Here is a 17,966-nt window from a genome sequence, read left to right as displayed (position 1 = left end):
GAGAAGTTTTATCCGCAAAAAAGTCGTTAAACAAGTCACAGCAGGCCTTAGAAGGTTCAAGGATCTGGTTCAGGGTGGGAGGGAGCTGAGTTAGCTCCCTAACCACCCTGAACAACTCTGCCGGACGCGACTCAGCGGACGCAATACGAGCACCATAGAACGAATTCTTTGTTGCTCGTATTGCCTCTCCATAGTCCTCTAACAGTTGGTCTAGGAGAGTCTTGTCGTCTAAGCGAAGGTGTTTCCGCCAGCGGTACTCTAGCCGTCGCAGCGCTCGCTTCCTTGCCCGGAGATCTTCCGTATACCAGGGCTTGCGTTTGGAAGCGGGCCTGAGAGGGCGCTTGGGAGCGATCCTGTGTATAGCCCTAGAAAGTCCGGTATTCCAAATACCGGTAAGGGCATCAACAGAGTCGCCGTCATTTCCAACCGTGAGCCCCTCTAAGGCTTCTTGGAACCTCTCAGGTTCCATCAGCCTTCGAGGGTGGACCATCCTAACAGGTCCACCACCCCCGGGGGGGATCTGGGCAGAGGCCTTGAGTTTCACCTCTACCAGGAAATGATCCGTCCATGACAGGGGGGAAACATTAGCTATTTCCGCCCACGGATTCTCCGCTTCCGAACAGAAGACCAAATCGAGAGTATTACCCGCGCAATGCGTAGGACCCTGTATCAGCTGGGACAGGCCCATGGCCGCCATGGTCTCCATGAATTCCCGAGCCGCACCAGATGGAACTTGGCTGGCCGTGAGGGAGATGTTGAAGTCACCCAGGACAAGAAGCCTGGGCGTTTCCAACATCAGCTCAGCGACCAGCTGTGTCAGCTCGTTAAGGGAGTCCGCTAATGCACGGGGTGGCCGATACACTAACAGAATTCCTAGACTGTCCCTAGCCTTTAGGGTCAGGTAAATACACTCAATATAGGAGGTCTGTCGGATGTGGTTCCTGGTGAGGGACACGGTGTTCCTATGTACCAAGGCCACTCCCCCCCCCCCCCGCCCACCTAACCTGCGCTGGTCCTTCACCGAGTACCCAGCAGGCAGGGCCTGAGCCCACACAGCGTCTCCTTCAGGCCCCAGCCAGGTCTCGGTAATGCAAGCCAGGTCACACTTAGAGTCCTCCAGCAGATCCTGGAGGATGTGGGTCTTGTTGTTAAGTGACCTGGCATTGCACAGGAGCAGCAACAGGGTTTGTGGCACGGTTGGATAGACCCTCAGGTCCTTCAGGTTGGGAGGGGGACAGGAAGGCGAGATAGATATGATGCATCTATCACGCCTTCCCCTGGAACGCAAGTCCCTCCTCCCACCACCCTACCTCCCCCTGCCCCACACAACCTCAATAGGAGCTCCGCCCACCAAGATGTTATCCCCGGCCCAGGCATCCCCCGCATCCCTATCCTCCCCCCACCCCTCTTGCTCATTCTTCCTGTCTGCCTGGAGACTGCCAGGCTACTCTGGCCAGATATACATCTGACTGACCACTTGTACAGCAGTTTTAAAATCAAGGCAAGCCCTGTGATCAGGAAGTCCATCTTTTTATTTTCACTAGTGTGTTTTGGCTTATCAAGACTTGATTGTTTCTGGTGAGCTTTCGTTTGTCGTCATACAGTAGGTTTCTTCTGTTGCCTATTTTGCTCACTCACAGTTGACAAAAAGCATATCCTTCTATTTCAAAATAATGTTGTAGATACATTAGTGATATCACCCCATTATGGTTTTTGCTGATACATGATTTGCCATCACAAGAGAATGGGAAGGAAAATCATGCCAAGACCGGGAAGGGGGGATTTGCTAACTATGCTGGCACAATTTTGATTTTATTAAGACTTTTGACAAGATCCCACATAATATTTTTGCAGGCAAGCTGGTGAACTGTGGGTCGGTGCTAATGTTAGTTGGATGTTTAATTGATTGAAAGACTGAACCCAGAAAGTGCTCTCAAATGGTTCCTTTCCATCCTTGAAAGAAGTGACTAGTAGGGTGCATCACAATTCTCTCCTGAGCCTGGTGTTTTTAACACGTTTGTAAACAACTTGTGGTAATTTGGATTACACATTATTTGTTTATGTACTATGGTTTTTCTAAGCATTTTGACTTAACATTACTCTCTCTGATCAGTTATTTTGACTTCAGATAGCAATTTTGCTTCGTAGACTTCTGATTTGGTGTTGAATGATATTGCTTTAATTATGGCCTTTACACACACATTTAAAATTCCTGAAAAGGATGAACACTGTAAGTGCATCCTTTGAGAAAAGGACACAGTGTGCAGTCTTGCAGGCCTTTATGCTAAAGGCTTAGAGAAAGAGGGGTAAGATTAAAGGCACTCTTTTAGTAGCATGCCTTGGACCTTGGCTAGCCAGGTGGCAGAGAAATAATCTCTTCATATGGCCTCAACAAACACTTCTGCTTCTCAGCCTCCTGTTCCATCCCGGCAACTTCAGTTTCAGTGCTCTTGACATCATCAGTTCATTTGTCCCTGAAAGAGTCTCTGGTGGAGACAGTTACTGCACCCTTGAAATGTAGGGCAGATGCAGAAGAGCCAGAATTTTACTGGAAGGACTGTTCAACTGGCCTTTTAAGATGCATGTGTCATTTAAATAGCAAAACTCCAAAGTGACCCAAAGTAGCTTTATTTTGGCCTGTCTGTATGGGCCCTTTGTTACCAGTTAATTTATTCTTCTGTTGTTGTTGGGTTTTATTACTGGGTTAAGTATTGGCACACAAAACAGCACACCATAGCTGTGCGTAGTGAAGTGCTAGTGGTCTCTTTGCTCTTGCAAGCGCTTTCAGAAGGATGTGCTTTTCTCCAGAAAAGAAAATGCTAACCCCCTTCAATGGCTTGTCACCTTTCCTCTGAAAGGTACAACCTAAAGTCACCTGACTGAATTTTGTTTCAATTTGACACTGTTGCAGTTAGGCCATATGGAAGAAGCTACTCTGAATTGTAAATTTCAAAACAATATTTTGTATAAGCAGTATTTAATCATGACAGTGTATAGAGCATGCATCTTTATTTCTCACCAGGTTTCAGGAACTTGCATTTGGATGACCAAATGACCCTTCTGCAGTATTCATGGATGTTTCTGATGGCTTTTGCTCTTGGATGGAGATCATATAAACAATCTAATGGAAGTCTGCTTTGTTTTGCACCAGATTTGATAATTAATGAGTAAGTAGTATCAGTTCCTTTTCAACGTACTTTTGAAGAACAGTAAACTTTTAAAAATATTTGTGTTATAATTAAGTAGAGATTTACAGTACAGTGGACCCTTTCCATCCATGGAGGTTTGGTTGCTCCCACCCCCAGCGGATGGGAAAAAACATGGACTTTTGCACCTCATATTATTCAATAGGCAGTAGTGTGCATGCATCTACATTAACACATATGTGTGCACAAACCACCACTGAATAATATGGAGTGTGGCAATCTACAGGTGGTAGAATCTGTGAATCACTAGTTCACTGATACAGTAGGCTCACTGTGCTAAGAATCATCATGTAAAAATTGTTTCATCTTTAATTTTTTGTAAGAATATAGTAAGCTCTTCTATGCTTATAGTACTGGAGAAATGCTATTTCTTTGAGGAAATGAAAAAAGTTTTTTTTTTAAAAAAAGAAGTCATACTTGATTATAAAGCTATAGAACTTGATGGAAGCAATTACAATACAGGTTTCTAGATCAGTTTTTCCTTTGAGGCAGTAGCTTAAGTTGGTGAGAAGTGCTGTAATGTTAAGATTTGAATATCAGACTAGATTTGGAAAGTCCACAGTTCAAGTCCCCACTCAGATATGAAGTGATCATGGGTGGCTGTTCCTAAGCTAGTATCCCTCATATGGTTCCTGTGAAAATTAAACAGAGAATGAGGGTATGCCATCTTGAACTCTGTGGCAGAACTTAGAAATTACTTTTTTGGACTGCAACCAACAAAGCTATTGCCTATGATGACTGAGGGATATTCTGGGAATTGCAGTCCAAAAAAGTAACTCATCCAAGCTTTGCTCCCCAAATTCTAAATATGGGCAGGGCTGAGAGCTGTACTCTAGATACTCAGAAGATACACTTCTTCTGAAACTCATCTCCCTACCACAATTCCCTCTTCTCTTGTTGTTTCATAGTGGGTTTTGATTGTTTTTTATATCTAATTTTCAAGTATATGCTGACAGCTTTGATTATAACATTCAACAGTAAATTGTTTTGTATCATTTCTATCTCTTTATATCTAATACAATATTAGACAGTGTTGGTTGACAGCTGTTACCCATTGATCTGGATACCTTGACCCCATTTTTACATATGTGAATCCTTCTATAATAGTACATTAAGAGCATTAAACGTCCTTGTCAGACACTCTTGAATAAGCTGCTGCCTTCAGATGCCCTCTACAAAGTGTTTTCCACATAATCAGTGGTGACATTTCTAATACTGTTGTGCATGTGATATTGTAACATAGAATCCTAATAACACAGTAATGCCATTTGTGTGGCACTGGGTAAATACTTTTAAATGAGCAACAAAATGGAAGATGTTAAATATAAATTGTTTTCTGTATTTTAATCTTGTATGGAAGTGGCTGCTTCCTAAAAGCTCTTACCTGATAGAACTAGACAGCAGCTCTTGTGCAAGATGGTGATGATTTATCGCTTTCAAAGAACTGCTAGTTAGCCAGAGCAGGTTTATGGTGACTTTTTACTGGTTTTGTTTTTTAATCCCTCCATTAATTTCAGTGTCAAGGGGACATTCACTATACCAACTCGAGTGACAGGGCTTTTCTGGGAACCTCAGGAGAAAAAAAGGGACTTTAATTCCAGTCCCAATTCCAGCTATAATCCCCCCTCCCCCGCGCCACCACACATAAACACAAATCATCTTATTTATAGTGGGAAAGGTTTTAACATGCTTGTTACTGATAAGGGTGGTTTCCTTTGCCAGTGATTGTGGCTTCCTTGACTAGGGGAGAATGTAAGGCTTGTTAATGTCAGACTTAGCAGTTTAAGCTAAGTTTTCACTTAGCCATCTCCAAATTTTGGACCGATAATTATTCATTATAACAGAATTGATGGATGGCTTTTTAACAAAGTCTCACAACTGCCTCCTTTAGGCAAGATGGAACACTGCTTTACTGTAGGGAGGCATGGACTACCTCCTTCACCCACTCAGCCAGTCCCCCCTCTGGCCTGTTTAATCAGCCAAGTAGGACAAGGATCTGAGACACATGTGGTGGCTTTCACCTCTCTAAGGATCCTGTCCACATCATCAGGCTGCAGAAATTTGAAAAGTATCCATTCACACTGGACAGACAGGTTCCAAGGTTATATCCATTGGCACTGTATCAACTACAGCATCCAATTCAAAGCAGATCTGGGCAACTTTATCTGCAAAGTACCATGCAAATTATTCGCAGCAGGCCACCAAGTAGTCTGCAATTTCTACTTGAGAGTGAGTGTGTAAAAGAAGCCTGATCACTTGGAAGAGGTTTGCTGGACGGCTATGTGCAGAGATGATGCTGGCAGCAAAAAAAACTAATTTCTTTGCTGCCCAGACTGCCACAGAGTAGGCCTTCAAATAGGTTCTAGCCCGTGTTTGATCAGATTCACTTCTATTCTCCTGCCAATGTTGCTCTAGTCTCCATCTCACTCGCTTCATCACCATCAACTCCCTGGTAAAGCAAGAGGCTGGTTTGGCTCCCCATTCTGTAAGAGGGGTATGCTCAGGAGCAATTGTCTCCACCGCCCTGGCTATTTCTCCATTCCAGAGATCGAGCAGAGTTTCAACAGAATCGCCTGCCAAGGTGATAGGAAACTCCTCAAGAGCCCTCAGGAATCCATCTAGATCCGTCAGCCTCCTGGGGTGGACCATCCTAATTGTTCCCCCACCACTGCAGAGGTTCCAAGTCCCAGTGAGTCTAAACCTCACTAGATAATGATCTGTCCATGACAACAGAACTTTGGAGGCTTCTTCCACATCATGATCATCATCTCCTCACCCAGCACAGAAAACTAGGTCCAGAATGTGCCCAGCAGCATGAGTAGGGCCAGATACCATTTGGGACGGACCCATGGTTGTCATGGAGGCCATGAAGTTCAGAGCCACTCCTGAAAGGGCAGTCTCAGCATGGATATTGAAGTCCCCCAGCACTACTGGACAAGGAGATCTTATTTGTTTATAACATTTATGTATAGTTTGAATATTGCAAGATCTTCAAAGAATTCACAAAACAAAATAAGAGGTGGGGGAAAGCTATAAAACAATTTCGAACAGTTCAAAAATCTCAAAAATCTTCTCCATATCTTCAATCTCTCTCTCTCTACAGGCTCCTTCCCGTCGGACTTCAAACATGTTCTCATTTCCCCAATTCTGAAAAAAACTTCTCTCGACCCCTCCTCTTTGTCTAGCTATCGTCCGATTTCTCTTCTTCCTTTTCTTTCTAAGGTTTTGGAACGGGTTGTTTATTCTCGCTGTCTTGAGTTTCTTGAAGCCAACTCCATCCTCGATCCCTTTCAGTCTGGTTTCTGCCCAAGGCATTCTACTGAGACAGCTCTCACTAAGATTTCGAATGACCTTTTACAGGCCAAGGCTAATGGCCTTTACTCTGTTCTCATCCTTCTTGATTTGTCTGCTGCCTTTGACACTGTTGATCACTGTCTTCTAGTTGATATACTTTCTGACCTTGGGTTCTCAGACTCTGTTCTTGACTGGTTTAGATCTTACTTGTCTGGCAGATCTTTTGCAGTAGTTGCAGGGGGCCAGACTTCTTCTCCTGTTCCCTTATCTGTTGGAGTTCCCCAGGGCTCTGTTCTGGGTCCCCTTCTGTTTTCTCTCTACACACTGTCCTTAGGAAAACTCATTAGCGCTCTTGGCTTTTCCTACCATCTGTATGCCAATGACACCCAGCTGTATCTTTCCACCCCTGACCTTTCTCCAAGGCTTGAACAGCAAGTTTCGTCTTGCCTCACAGCTGTCTCGCAGTGGATGCGCCATCAGTGTTTGAAGCTCAACATGTCCAAGACGGAGCTTCTTGTCTTTCCTCCTAAGCCCACCCTTCAACACTCCTTTTCTGTCTCTGTGGACAACATTTCTATTCAACCCGTCCAGCAAGCCCGCAGTCTTGGTTTTATCTTTGACTCTTCTCTGTCATGTATCCCTCAGATCCAGACCACAGCCAAGGCTTGTAGATTCTTTTTGTACAATATTGCCAGAATCCAACCATATCTCTCCTCCTCTACTGCCAAGATCCTGGTCCATGCCCTAGTGATCTCACGACTTGATTACTATAACGTCCTCCTGGCTGGGCTTCCTCTTTCTCACCTCTGTCCTTTAATCTCTGTTCAGCATTCAGCTGCACGCATTATCACTTCCACCCACCGCGCTGACCACATCTCTCCTGTGTTGGCATCCCTTCACTGGCTCCCCCTCCCTTTCCGCATTCAGTATAAGCTCCTGCTGTCGACATTTAAAGCCCTCCATGGACTGGTCCCTCCTTACTTATCAGACCTTCTTTCTCCTCACCTTCCCACCAGGGCCCTCCGTTCTGGTAGTCAAGGTCTGCTGTCCCAGCCCAGGATTTCCTCTGCCCCATCCCGGATTCGCCCCTTTTCACTTGCTGCCCTCACTCCTGGAACCTTCTTCCCCCACAAGCAAGAGTCATCACTTCTTTAACCAGCTTCAAAACGGAGTTGAAAACCATCCTGTTCAGAGAATCCCTCCCAGGCATTGCATAATTGTTGCTTACTATTTGATGTTCTTTTGGTGCCTGTTTATCAAACCATTTCCTGTATTGCTATGTACTGTATATGCATTATCCTACTTGAGATTATGTATTTTCCCTGGAAGATTAACCATCCATTATGAAGCCAAGCCTTCCCTCCAGTCCATCTGCCTTGGTCCAGGCCTCGGAGGTAGAGAGGAACTGCTGGACCTCTTACCCTTTCCCTCCACCACTCCCTTCTCCTTCTGTGTCATGTCTTTTTAGATTGTAAGCCCGAAGGCAGGGATCCATCTAGCTAAAAAGATTGCATGTACAGCGCTGTGTAAATTTACAGCGCTTCATAAATAAAGGTTAATAATAATAATAATCAATAATAAAAATATTAAACTATCAAAAAAAGTGAATTGTGAAGCTTATCCCCATGGAATATTTCTTCCTGTGCAAATGGATAACATTTTAGCAGGGATTTGAAGATGAATAGTCTTTCTAACTTTTAGGGAAGGGAGCTGTAGAGTTTAGGCTTATGAAGCAATAGATTTTCCAGTGTTTGGTAACTGGATGAGAAGATACAGGGACGGTCTTTCCCTCTAAAGGATGGATAGGCAGAAAGTAACTTTTTCAGCTTTTTAGGATTTCCACTCCCAAACTCTTTTTTTCAGTGGGGAACACTCACAAAAGCTGATCTGTGTCAGACATCTTTCTACTCACTTCTGTACTGAAAAATGCCCTGGATGCGCCTAGAATCCAGGGGAAATTGAGAGAAAGGAAAGTAGGTTGACCAGATGAGTTTCTAGCTTTTTTAAGAAAAAACACACAATAATGTTTTAAAATTGGGATGGATAGGGGCTCAGTGGGTGCCAAGAGAACTGTCCAGGAATTCTATGGTACCCATAGCCATTGCATAGCTAACCGCAGAATTGCAGCATATAATCAAGAAGCCAGAATCCTGTTGGGCAGTTACAAATGGATAACTAGAGTTATGCACTGTCAGCTGAACCTACATAGCCCCTAGTTTAGGGCACGCATAGGGACTGTGAAGGTCCTCCAGTGCCCATTTACCAGGCTGCAACTGATGGAAGTCCATTTCCCTGTTGATCAGAAAGCAGCTTGCTCACAGTCCCACCCTAGCCCTTGCACAAGCAGCATGAGGGTGAGTTGCAAAAGGTATCTGGGCAGGTAGTGTGTGTCTGTCATCTGCTTTCCGACTGATCGGGGAACAGACCTTCATTGACTGCAGTAGCTGCTGTCTGGTAAGTGGGGATTGGGGAGATCAGGATGGGATTCACTGATTAGCACTGTAACTGTGGTGCTTACACATTTGTAACTTCCCAAAGGGACACTGTCCAGAGTTAATGTACTGAATCTATGTGGTACAACAGTGTTTAATAAATTGAGTTTATCTCCTACCCAGGGCTGTTTCTTACATCTCTACAACAAAGATTTGATTTGGATTTAAATATTTTTACAGCAGTGCAAAATTATAAAGAGAAGCCATGTGGCTGCATCTTTATTTATTTATTTCATTTTATGCCGCCTTTCTCCCATTTGTGGGATGAAGATCAGCCCATTGGTAATCGTTGGCGTAAATCTTCTTTTTTATAAACTAAATCCTGCAATATCTTGTAGAAGTGCTACAGTGAAACAAAGTACCAGTGTAATTTCCACCAATGTGGTGCCCTCTGGCTGTTTTGACTATAGTTATCATTAGTTCGAAACAGCATTACCAGTCATTAGATAATTGTGATCCATAATATCTGGAGGGCAGTAGGTCAGGAAAGCTATGATAGGAAGTTGGACCATGGAGACATTTATTTAGATTGCCACTACGCTGTTAAGATTATCCATTGGTTTTAGACCCTCTTCCCCCAGCCCAACTTATTTTTCAGTTATTTGAATAAAATCTTGTGTATGCTGCTTTGTTGCCTCCCTTTTGATATATCTTTCATGGCTTTATTGATTGAATACTGTTGTAATTCCCTCAGATGATGAGGAAGGCAGCTAAATAATTTGAATAAATAAAATGTTTGTTCTTGAGAAAATAAAGTCACCAAAATAATATTGTTGGTTTGGAATAGATAGCTCTTCTTGAAGCTTTTATTCTAGTGATTTAAAAGTACATCTGCACACCTCAGAATAGCAACAAGTGTATTCACATAGCATATTCCACAGGGAGGAAGTTGAAATTGTAATTGTGGGGTAGTTTAATGTATTGCAGATTTCCTGTAGCACCATATCATTACTAGTTGTTAATTTTCCTGAAAGGGAAGGTTAGCTGCAGGAATGTTACACTTATTATGCCTGTTTATTTTACATAATTAATTTAACTGGTGCTCCTTCTAGTCACAGTTAAAAGTAACTCAGGGTCTTTAGATGGAAAATGCGGGCATTTAACATTAAGTAATGTTGACTGGGTTAAGAAACATAAGTTGCCAAAGTTACAGAGAAATGAAATATTTTCCCCAAATATAAAATATACATTAAGAGATGATCTTCTCATTGAATGCGGTTGTTAACTTGAGATGTACGATGGACTCCCAAGAGGAATCCAGAGCTCATTTTTCAGCATCCTAGTTCCACTGTAAATATCTGAATGCCTCTGAAGAAAGGTGATAGTTTTATACTGTTGGTTGTGCTTAGCGTCTGGTATTCTGAGGTATGCATGTATCTCTGAACATTGAGTTTCCAGTAGCTGTCATGAGCAGTGTTTTCTATATGAATTTGTTTAATGTTAGCTTGTAACCGTATCTTGCAGTCGCAAGTTTGTATACTGTCAAGAGACATAAGCATGTGCAGTATTGCTCTGTCAGTCTACCTGAATTTTTTGTTCTTTCTTTTTCTTCCTACCATCGTGAGAAATGAGTCAGTAACACAGAGCAAGATATCCCAATGTTTTTTGGGTGAGGCATAATAAATGTTGGAAGGGGAAATACTCAGACTCTACCTGTACCTTGAACTTAGTTTGCCATATTGAGCAAATTATTGTGATAGGCACCTCACTAGTTTGCTTTTAGTCAAACTGATTGATTTGTCTGGTTGGTTGGATGGTTTTAGGGTTTGCATTCTATCTTTGCACCTTTATGTAAAGGGCTGGAGGGAATGTGTAACCCTCCAAATATTAAACTGTCATTGTGGTTTCATGTTGAAAGACACCTTGAATCCCAGCTTGAAAGGGTGGGGGTAATAAATAATACAGTACAATACAATGCAGTACTCTAGCCAGCAAAAGCAGTGATGAGGAACCATGAGACCTTCCATCCAGGAACCTTGAGGGTCACATATGCCTCATTTCTTGTTTTAAGTTTTCAGGGCAGCTTACAAAACATAATTGAATAACACTATTTACTCAGAAGGGCCAGAGTTCCTCAAGAAGATCTTCTGCTTCCATACCCCTACACCAATCCTCTGCTCATATTCTGGCTTTTCAGCTGCTCAGTAGTGGAGCAAAGGTCAAATCTGGAAGCAAAGAGATAAGACTACCCTGAGTCCAGAAGTCAAGGTAGATTACACCACATAGTTCTTCCCACAGATAGCTTGCTGTGTTGAAGCATTAAATGTGGCATCGTAATTGTAGTATATGATAAGATTTTATCCAGTAGTGGCTAAGGGCCGCTGGGAAGTGAACAAGTGGCACATGAAGGCAGCAACAGTCTGCTCTTATAGCCAGCATTTGGTATTCAACGGTATGCTGCCTCGGAACTTGATGGCTTCACCTTTATGTCATGGTTCATAAGAGTAGCTTTCTTAGAGTTAGGAGAATCAAATGGGAACAGCTTTGGGTGGATGGGCTGTGTCTCTCCCTCTCCATCCTGGTCATTTATAGTTGGTAGAAGTCATTACAGGACAGCCTGCTAGCATGAAGTGTTCAATGCATGATAATTGTGGAAACTAATTATATCGCATTCTGAAATTACAGACTTCCAAAGTATTTAAAATATGATCAGAAGCTCAACACACCTTGAGACTAAAAAGCTAAGCCACATGTCCTTTCCAAGTAAAGACATATGGCAGGATGTGCATCTTACTGATAACTACACACACACCCTTGTCAGAGTGTGGAAAGGAAATAACTATGAAAATTATTCCATGAAATGTCACAATGTCAGTTCATTAGATACAGCTCTAAAATTTATTTATTAATTGCATTTATATTCCACTTTTATCCCACAATGGGATCCAAGATGGAACTGATTTTTGTTTTCTAGTTGATTAAGATAATAATAATAATAATAATAATAATAATAATAATAATAATAAGCTTTTACAATGTGGAGGATGAAAATATGGCCCAGGACTCTTACTTCAAGTGGAGCTGTATTTAGAAAAATAAAGAATTGTGGCACTAGTAACCAGTTTATTTGCAAATTGTGTGTTCCTGTTTCAGTTTACCTCATATACTTGTGTACAAGCCAATCTCATGTATAACTTGAGGAAAGGTTTCAGGGTTAAAATCCTGGATTTTGATATGACCCGTGGATAAGTGAAAGGTAAAACTTAGGGGCCTATAAGGAAGGATGGAAAAGGGAAAATAGCACTTCCATCTCTCCTTCTCCTTCTCTGGACGTCTTCCCAATAGATTCCCAGGTGCTGGAGGAGAGGTTTTAACATCAGATTGAGAAAAGAAGCAAGTGGGTTTAAATGGAGACTTGTTTCCTTAGGAAGCAAGGTCTTGCAAAATGGACTGGAGAGTTGTTTTTTATAGGAATCAAAGTCTTGCAAAAGGGACTGGAGAGAGCAGCAAGTGGATTTAAATGGGGAGATTTTTCAATGGGAAGCCAGGTCTTGCAAAATGGAGCAAGAGAGAAGCAAGTGGATTTAAATGGAGAGGTTTATCCATGGGAAGCCAAGTCTTGCAAAACGGAGCAGAGAAAGAAGCAAGTGGATTTAAATGGGGATTTCTTCTGATAGGAAACAAATGCTTGCAAAAGGCGCAGAAAGAAATGCAAGTGCTTTTAAATGGGGAGTTTTTCCATAGAAAGGAAGCAAAAGCGCTTTTCAGAGCACCCAAAAAGGGCACTCTGCCGGTACCCGTGTTTGCTGCGCCAGGGAACTGCAGCGGACAAACCACACAATTTCCTGGCGCAGCAAAAAACCAGCAAAAAGCAGGTTCTTTTTGTGGTGCGGTTATGACGCTGCAAGGCGCCAATGGCGCACTTGCGGCGTCATTACCGTGATGTGTGGATGCCAAGCATCCGCGGCGTCAAAATGGCGGCACCCATGTGTATAGGACACCGCCATTTTGACGTACCAGTACATCCTAGGGGTGAGGCCTGATTGGATACTGTGTCCTCGGCCAACCCCTAGGACGTACTGGGGGCGTGGCAAAGGCCCATGTAGAACGGGCCCAAGACTTGCAAAACAGACTGCAGGGGAAAGGAATTTGTGATCAGGCTTGCTTGCTTTAGGACCCTTCTAAGCACTACTGATGTATTGACCCTTATATAAATCTACCCAAGATTTTAGGGGCAATATTGGGGCATAAATTTCTTGACTTATAGTCGAGTATATACGGTAGGTCGAATATAGAGGGTTTTTTGACACATTGGCAGCTGAATCGAGGAGTTTAGTGCCTTCCTTTTTTGTTTTATTTTTTTGCTTTTTTAAATGTTTTATTTAATATTCTTAAAATTATACAATACATAACATTTTTCTTTATGCATGCGTGCGTGCGTGCGTGTGTGTGTGTGTATATATATATATTGTTCGTGGTCTCTGCGAATCATACAAATGGGTTTTACTGAGCCTGCGCAGTGCTGCTCGGAAAATTTCTGGAATCACTGGGCAAAGTTAACTTTGCAACTTTTGGGTGGTAGCTCCACCCATCCCTTATAAGTCCCCTGTGTTTCCGCTCTTTCCCCAGTTCGCTTCTGCTTTATCTGCTTGTTTCACTGGAAAATTGACCTTGGACCGTTTTACCATTCTTGATCTGACCCCCCCCCCTCCCCCGGTGTATTGTTGACCATTCTGCACATCTAAACGACTCTGCTTAAGGACTTTGATTTGGCTCACGATGTCTCTGGCACCGTTCAAGAAGTGCGACATTTGTGGGGGTAAGATCCCCAGACAGGATCCTCACTCTTCTTGCTTTCTTTGCCTCTGGGAAGCCCACAATACCAAGGCTTGTCCCTTTTGCAAGTAGCTAATTCCTCAGACTAGGAAGAACCACGACTCCCACTTGTTGGCTGCCCTGTACAAGCAGGTCCAGAAGCCTCCGCCTGCCTCCTGCTCCGCTTCGGCACCTGCTGCCTTCGAGTCGGTACCAACTGGTGCTGTGGCCCAGAGCTCCACCACTGAGCCAAGTGCCACCACCGTGACCCCTGCAAAGAGTGATGGGACCAAAGGAACACATCAGTCGAAGTCCAAGTCTAAGTCCTCCAAAAAGGATAAGACTAAATCTAAGGACTCAAGCTCCAAGAAGGATTCGGCCCATGTTAAGGATATGAGCTTCCTAGTGGATTCAAGCTCAAAATCCTCCTCCAAAAAGAGGCACAGGCCCTTGGATTCAGGAGATGGCTCTCCTCAAGGCTCCCCAAAGAAGAAGAAACCTCTGGATTCGGGAGATGCCTCTGCTCACAGCTCTTCCCACAAGAAAGCCCATGCCAAGACTCCTGAAGGCACCCGGTCTTCCTCTTAAGCACTACACAACTCCTTTGGTACCCACACGGGACGCGTTGGTACCATTCGAAGCCAGCTCTCCTCGGACCCGTCTGACACCAGCCTCAGCCTCAGTCGCCTCTCTGCCTGCCATGTTGACCTTTCACCAGGTCTCTGACGAGGAGGTTGACACCACCTCTTGTCACCTCATCGCCGGTCACCAACCCAGTTCCTCAGGTTCAAGTTCAAGAGGCACAAGTCCATCGCCAGGAAGACTCAGACTATTACTACGACAGCGAGATGGACAGATACTTTGTCTCAGTCAGTTGTAAAGTTGTCCACAGTCGCCTGGGCCCTAAATCCACTGTGCCTCCAATGCCAAAGCCCAACGGCTCCTGTACCGTCACCCACGTCTGTTCCCAGACCACGTTCCATCGTCGCCACTGCCACGCAACACTCCTCTTCTAATGTGGTGTTGGATGTTGACACTTTTGAATCGGATGATGACAGCTCACATCAAGGGGACCCCCATGCATCTCAAATTGATTCGAGCTCCTCGGATGAGGTTGCCCCTCAATCTCCACAGGAGTTATTCCAACCGGGTGCCTCGTCTCCCACTGACGACGTGCTTACCTTTGCAGAGCACATCATTGAAATGGCAAACATGCTGGACCTCCAGATCACGCACACCGAGGATAATGCCGCTGACCCCATTGAGAAATGGGTTCACGGCAAGGTTCTAATGCCGCCTTCCATCCCACTGCTGCCGTCGCTGGAGAGGATAGCCAAGGGCTCTTGGGACGCACCAGCCTCGCTGACACCCACGACCAGGAAGATAGAATCCCTCTACAGGATCTCACCTTCCCAGTCTGCTTGGTTGTTGGCTCACCCCAAGCAAAATTCGGTGATTGTTGAGGGGTCTCAGCAGTCTTTTACGCCTAAGATGTCCACGTCTCCTGCAGACTAACAGACCAAGAAGATTGACGGTCTGGCAAAGAAGGCCTGTTCCTCCTCCATTCTGGGACTCAAGGTCACAAACTATAATGCCTGTATGGGAGCTTACATACAGTGCTTGATGGAGAAGATCTCCCCCATCATCCCGGACGTCCCGGATGACTGAGATCAGAGACAAGGACCACTCCATCGGGAGCTGGTTGATTACCTCGGCTCAGCACTCCACTGACTGTTCAGCCAAGTCTGTGGCAGCTGCTGTTGCTCTCAGGAGACACACTTGGCTCCTTTCTTCAGATGTGAACCCGAGTGCAACGGCTACTATCGAGGACATGCCGTTTGACGATGCAGGCTTGTTCAGCCGGGAGACTGATGAACGCCTCAGCTTGAAATACCGTATGAAGGCGGCTGCCAAGAAACACGGTATGTCTACCCCATCCCAGACGCCATTTCAGAAGCGGCAGTGTCATGGCCAGGACCAGCAGCCTTTCCAACAAGACCGGCCCTATCAACAACAAGAGCACCAAAGGCAGTGCTACCATCCCAGTCCTCTTCTTTTTCTGGCCACTGCCAGGCCCCTGCTCGGTACTGAAAGAATCACAGACAGGATACCGACCAGGAAAAGAAGAGATCCTGAAGAGTTCCTGCGTGCTCCGTCCCCTCCTCCAGCTCCTTCAGTGACATTCTGAGGCCCTTCTTTAACACCTGACTTCCGACTCTTGGGTCCTTAACATTGTCTGCAGGGGATATGCCCTCGAGTTCGAAGAGCTCTCTCCAACTGGAGCTCTTGTTTCTACACACACACACACCCCAGACACCCTTCTCAATGAAGTACACACTCTTTTGGCTAAGGGGGCAATCTCGCCTGTTGACTCCTCTCAAGCCCCCACATTTTTCTTCTCCAGATACTTCACAGTTCCCAAGACCGATTGGGGGATCAGACCAATTTTAGACTTGAGATCTCTCAACTCCTATCTGGTCTACCATTGAGTCCGTATGGTAACCCTTGCCTCTATTTTGCCCTTGTTGCACCAGGTCCTGTGGTTCGCAACAATCGACTTGAAGGACGCCTATTTCTACGTCGGGATTCGAGAGAGTCACCGAGGGTTCCTGTCATTTGCCATGGGTCCCAACATGTACCACTACAATGTCTTCCCTTCGGCCTCTCCACAGCTCTGAGAGTATTCACCAAGTGCATGGCTCCTATCGTCGCCTATCTTCACCAGCAAGGCTCCAAAGTCTTCCCGTACTTGGACGACTGGCTCCTCACAGCCCCCTCCATGATTGAATTGCAAAGAGATATTGACGTCACCTTGTCGCTTCTCTCGTCCCTCAGGCTCTTGATGAACTTGGAGAAGTCTCATCTCTCACCATCCAGACAGATGAAGTTCATCGGCATCATCCTCGATTCCAAAGACTGCGTTGCCTATCTCCCTCAGGACCTTTTCCACACTCTCTGCTCCTCGGTCAGGACCTGCCTCACCCTCAGACAAGTGAAAGCTAGCAGCGATCCAGATAGCCCTAGGACACATGGCTTCCATGACGTTCGTGACCCTGTGGGCAAGACTACGGTTTCGGCCCCTCCAGGCATGGTTCCTGTCAGCCTTCAATTCAATGACGAACTCTCCATCCAAGTGGCTCACTGTTCCAAGATCTGTCTCCCACTCCCTTCGCTGGTGGCTCGACTCCCAGAATGTCTGAGTCGGCATGCCTTTTTCTCCTCTTCAACCTCAGGTCACGGATGCTTCGATGAAAGGTTGGGGCGCCCACCTGTCAGGACTTCTCATCAATGACAAGTGGTCCCTGGACGAAAAAGTTCTCCACATCACTGTCCTTGAGATGCTGGCTGTGGAAAAAGCCTTGAAAGCATTCAAGATGGACCTCTCCAACAAGGTAGTGCTGCTACTGATGGACAACACCACTGTCATATACTACCTCAATAAGCAAGGTGGCACCAGGTGACAGACCCTGCTCGACATCATGCTCTGCATCTGGGACTGTGCATCCCGAGAAGTATTCGGCTCCAAGCAATTCACTTGCCAAGAGAGGAAAATGACTTGGCCGACCAGCTCAGCAGATCTTCCAGCGTCTGCCACAAGTGGAGGCTCCATCCTGAGACAGTCAGCGACCTCTTCAGTTGGTGGGGAAACCCCCTGGATCGACCTCTTCATGACCGCTCTCAACAGCCACTGTTCCCTAGTTCTGCTCCCGAGCGCGCAACGAGAACTCCCTCAGAGATGTGTTTGTTTTGCTTGGTCAGGAGAGATGCTGTACACCTTCCCTCTGTTTCCACTGATCACCAGAGTGGTCTCCAAGATGACAAGGGACTGCTCGGACGCCATCCTGATCACCCCTTGATGGCCAAGACAGCCGTGATTTCCATCCCTGCTCCACCTCTCCAGGAGAGAATTTCTTCGTCTCGAGTTCTATCCGGACCGCCTCACTCTCCAGGACGGGCGAGTTCGACATCTGGACATCATCAACCTACCAATGGTGGTGTGGAGGCTCCAGCCCTAGACTCACTACCTCCCTCGGTACGGACGGTGATCTTGGCTGCCCAGAAGCTGGCCACTAAGAAGTCCTACGCTTCCAAATGGAAGAAGTTCCTGGATTGCCTTTCTGTGAGATGCCTTGCTCCATCCCGAGTGATGACACCGATTGTGCTAGAGTTCCTGATGGCACTTTTGGATGCGGGGCTGTGCTTCACCTCCATTAAGTGT

General features: G+C 45.3%; 1 protein-coding gene across 1 annotated transcript in view; it reads left to right on the top strand.

The window, feature by feature from the left end:
- NR3C1 (nuclear receptor subfamily 3 group C member 1) overlaps positions 1-17,966 on the top strand; it is an 88,664-nt gene that overhangs the window by 53,805 nt on the left and 16,893 nt on the right. Inside the window, exon 6 of the mRNA XM_089531164.1 lies at positions 3,023-3,167. Within this exon, the coding sequence (XP_089387290.1) occupies positions 3,023-3,167 (145 nt within the window). The remainder of the gene's footprint in view (positions 1-3,022; positions 3,168-17,966) is intronic.

This window comes from Sceloporus occidentalis, unplaced genomic scaffold (assembly GCF_023333645.1).
Source record: "Sceloporus occidentalis isolate IW3139 unplaced genomic scaffold, rSceOcc1.0.p SCAF_1, whole genome shotgun sequence".
NCBI classification, from domain to species: Eukaryota; Metazoa; Chordata; class Lepidosauria; order Squamata; family Phrynosomatidae; genus Sceloporus; species Sceloporus occidentalis.
Note: the sequence above shows the minus strand (reverse complement) of the source record. Positions and strands in the feature narration are given on the sequence as shown.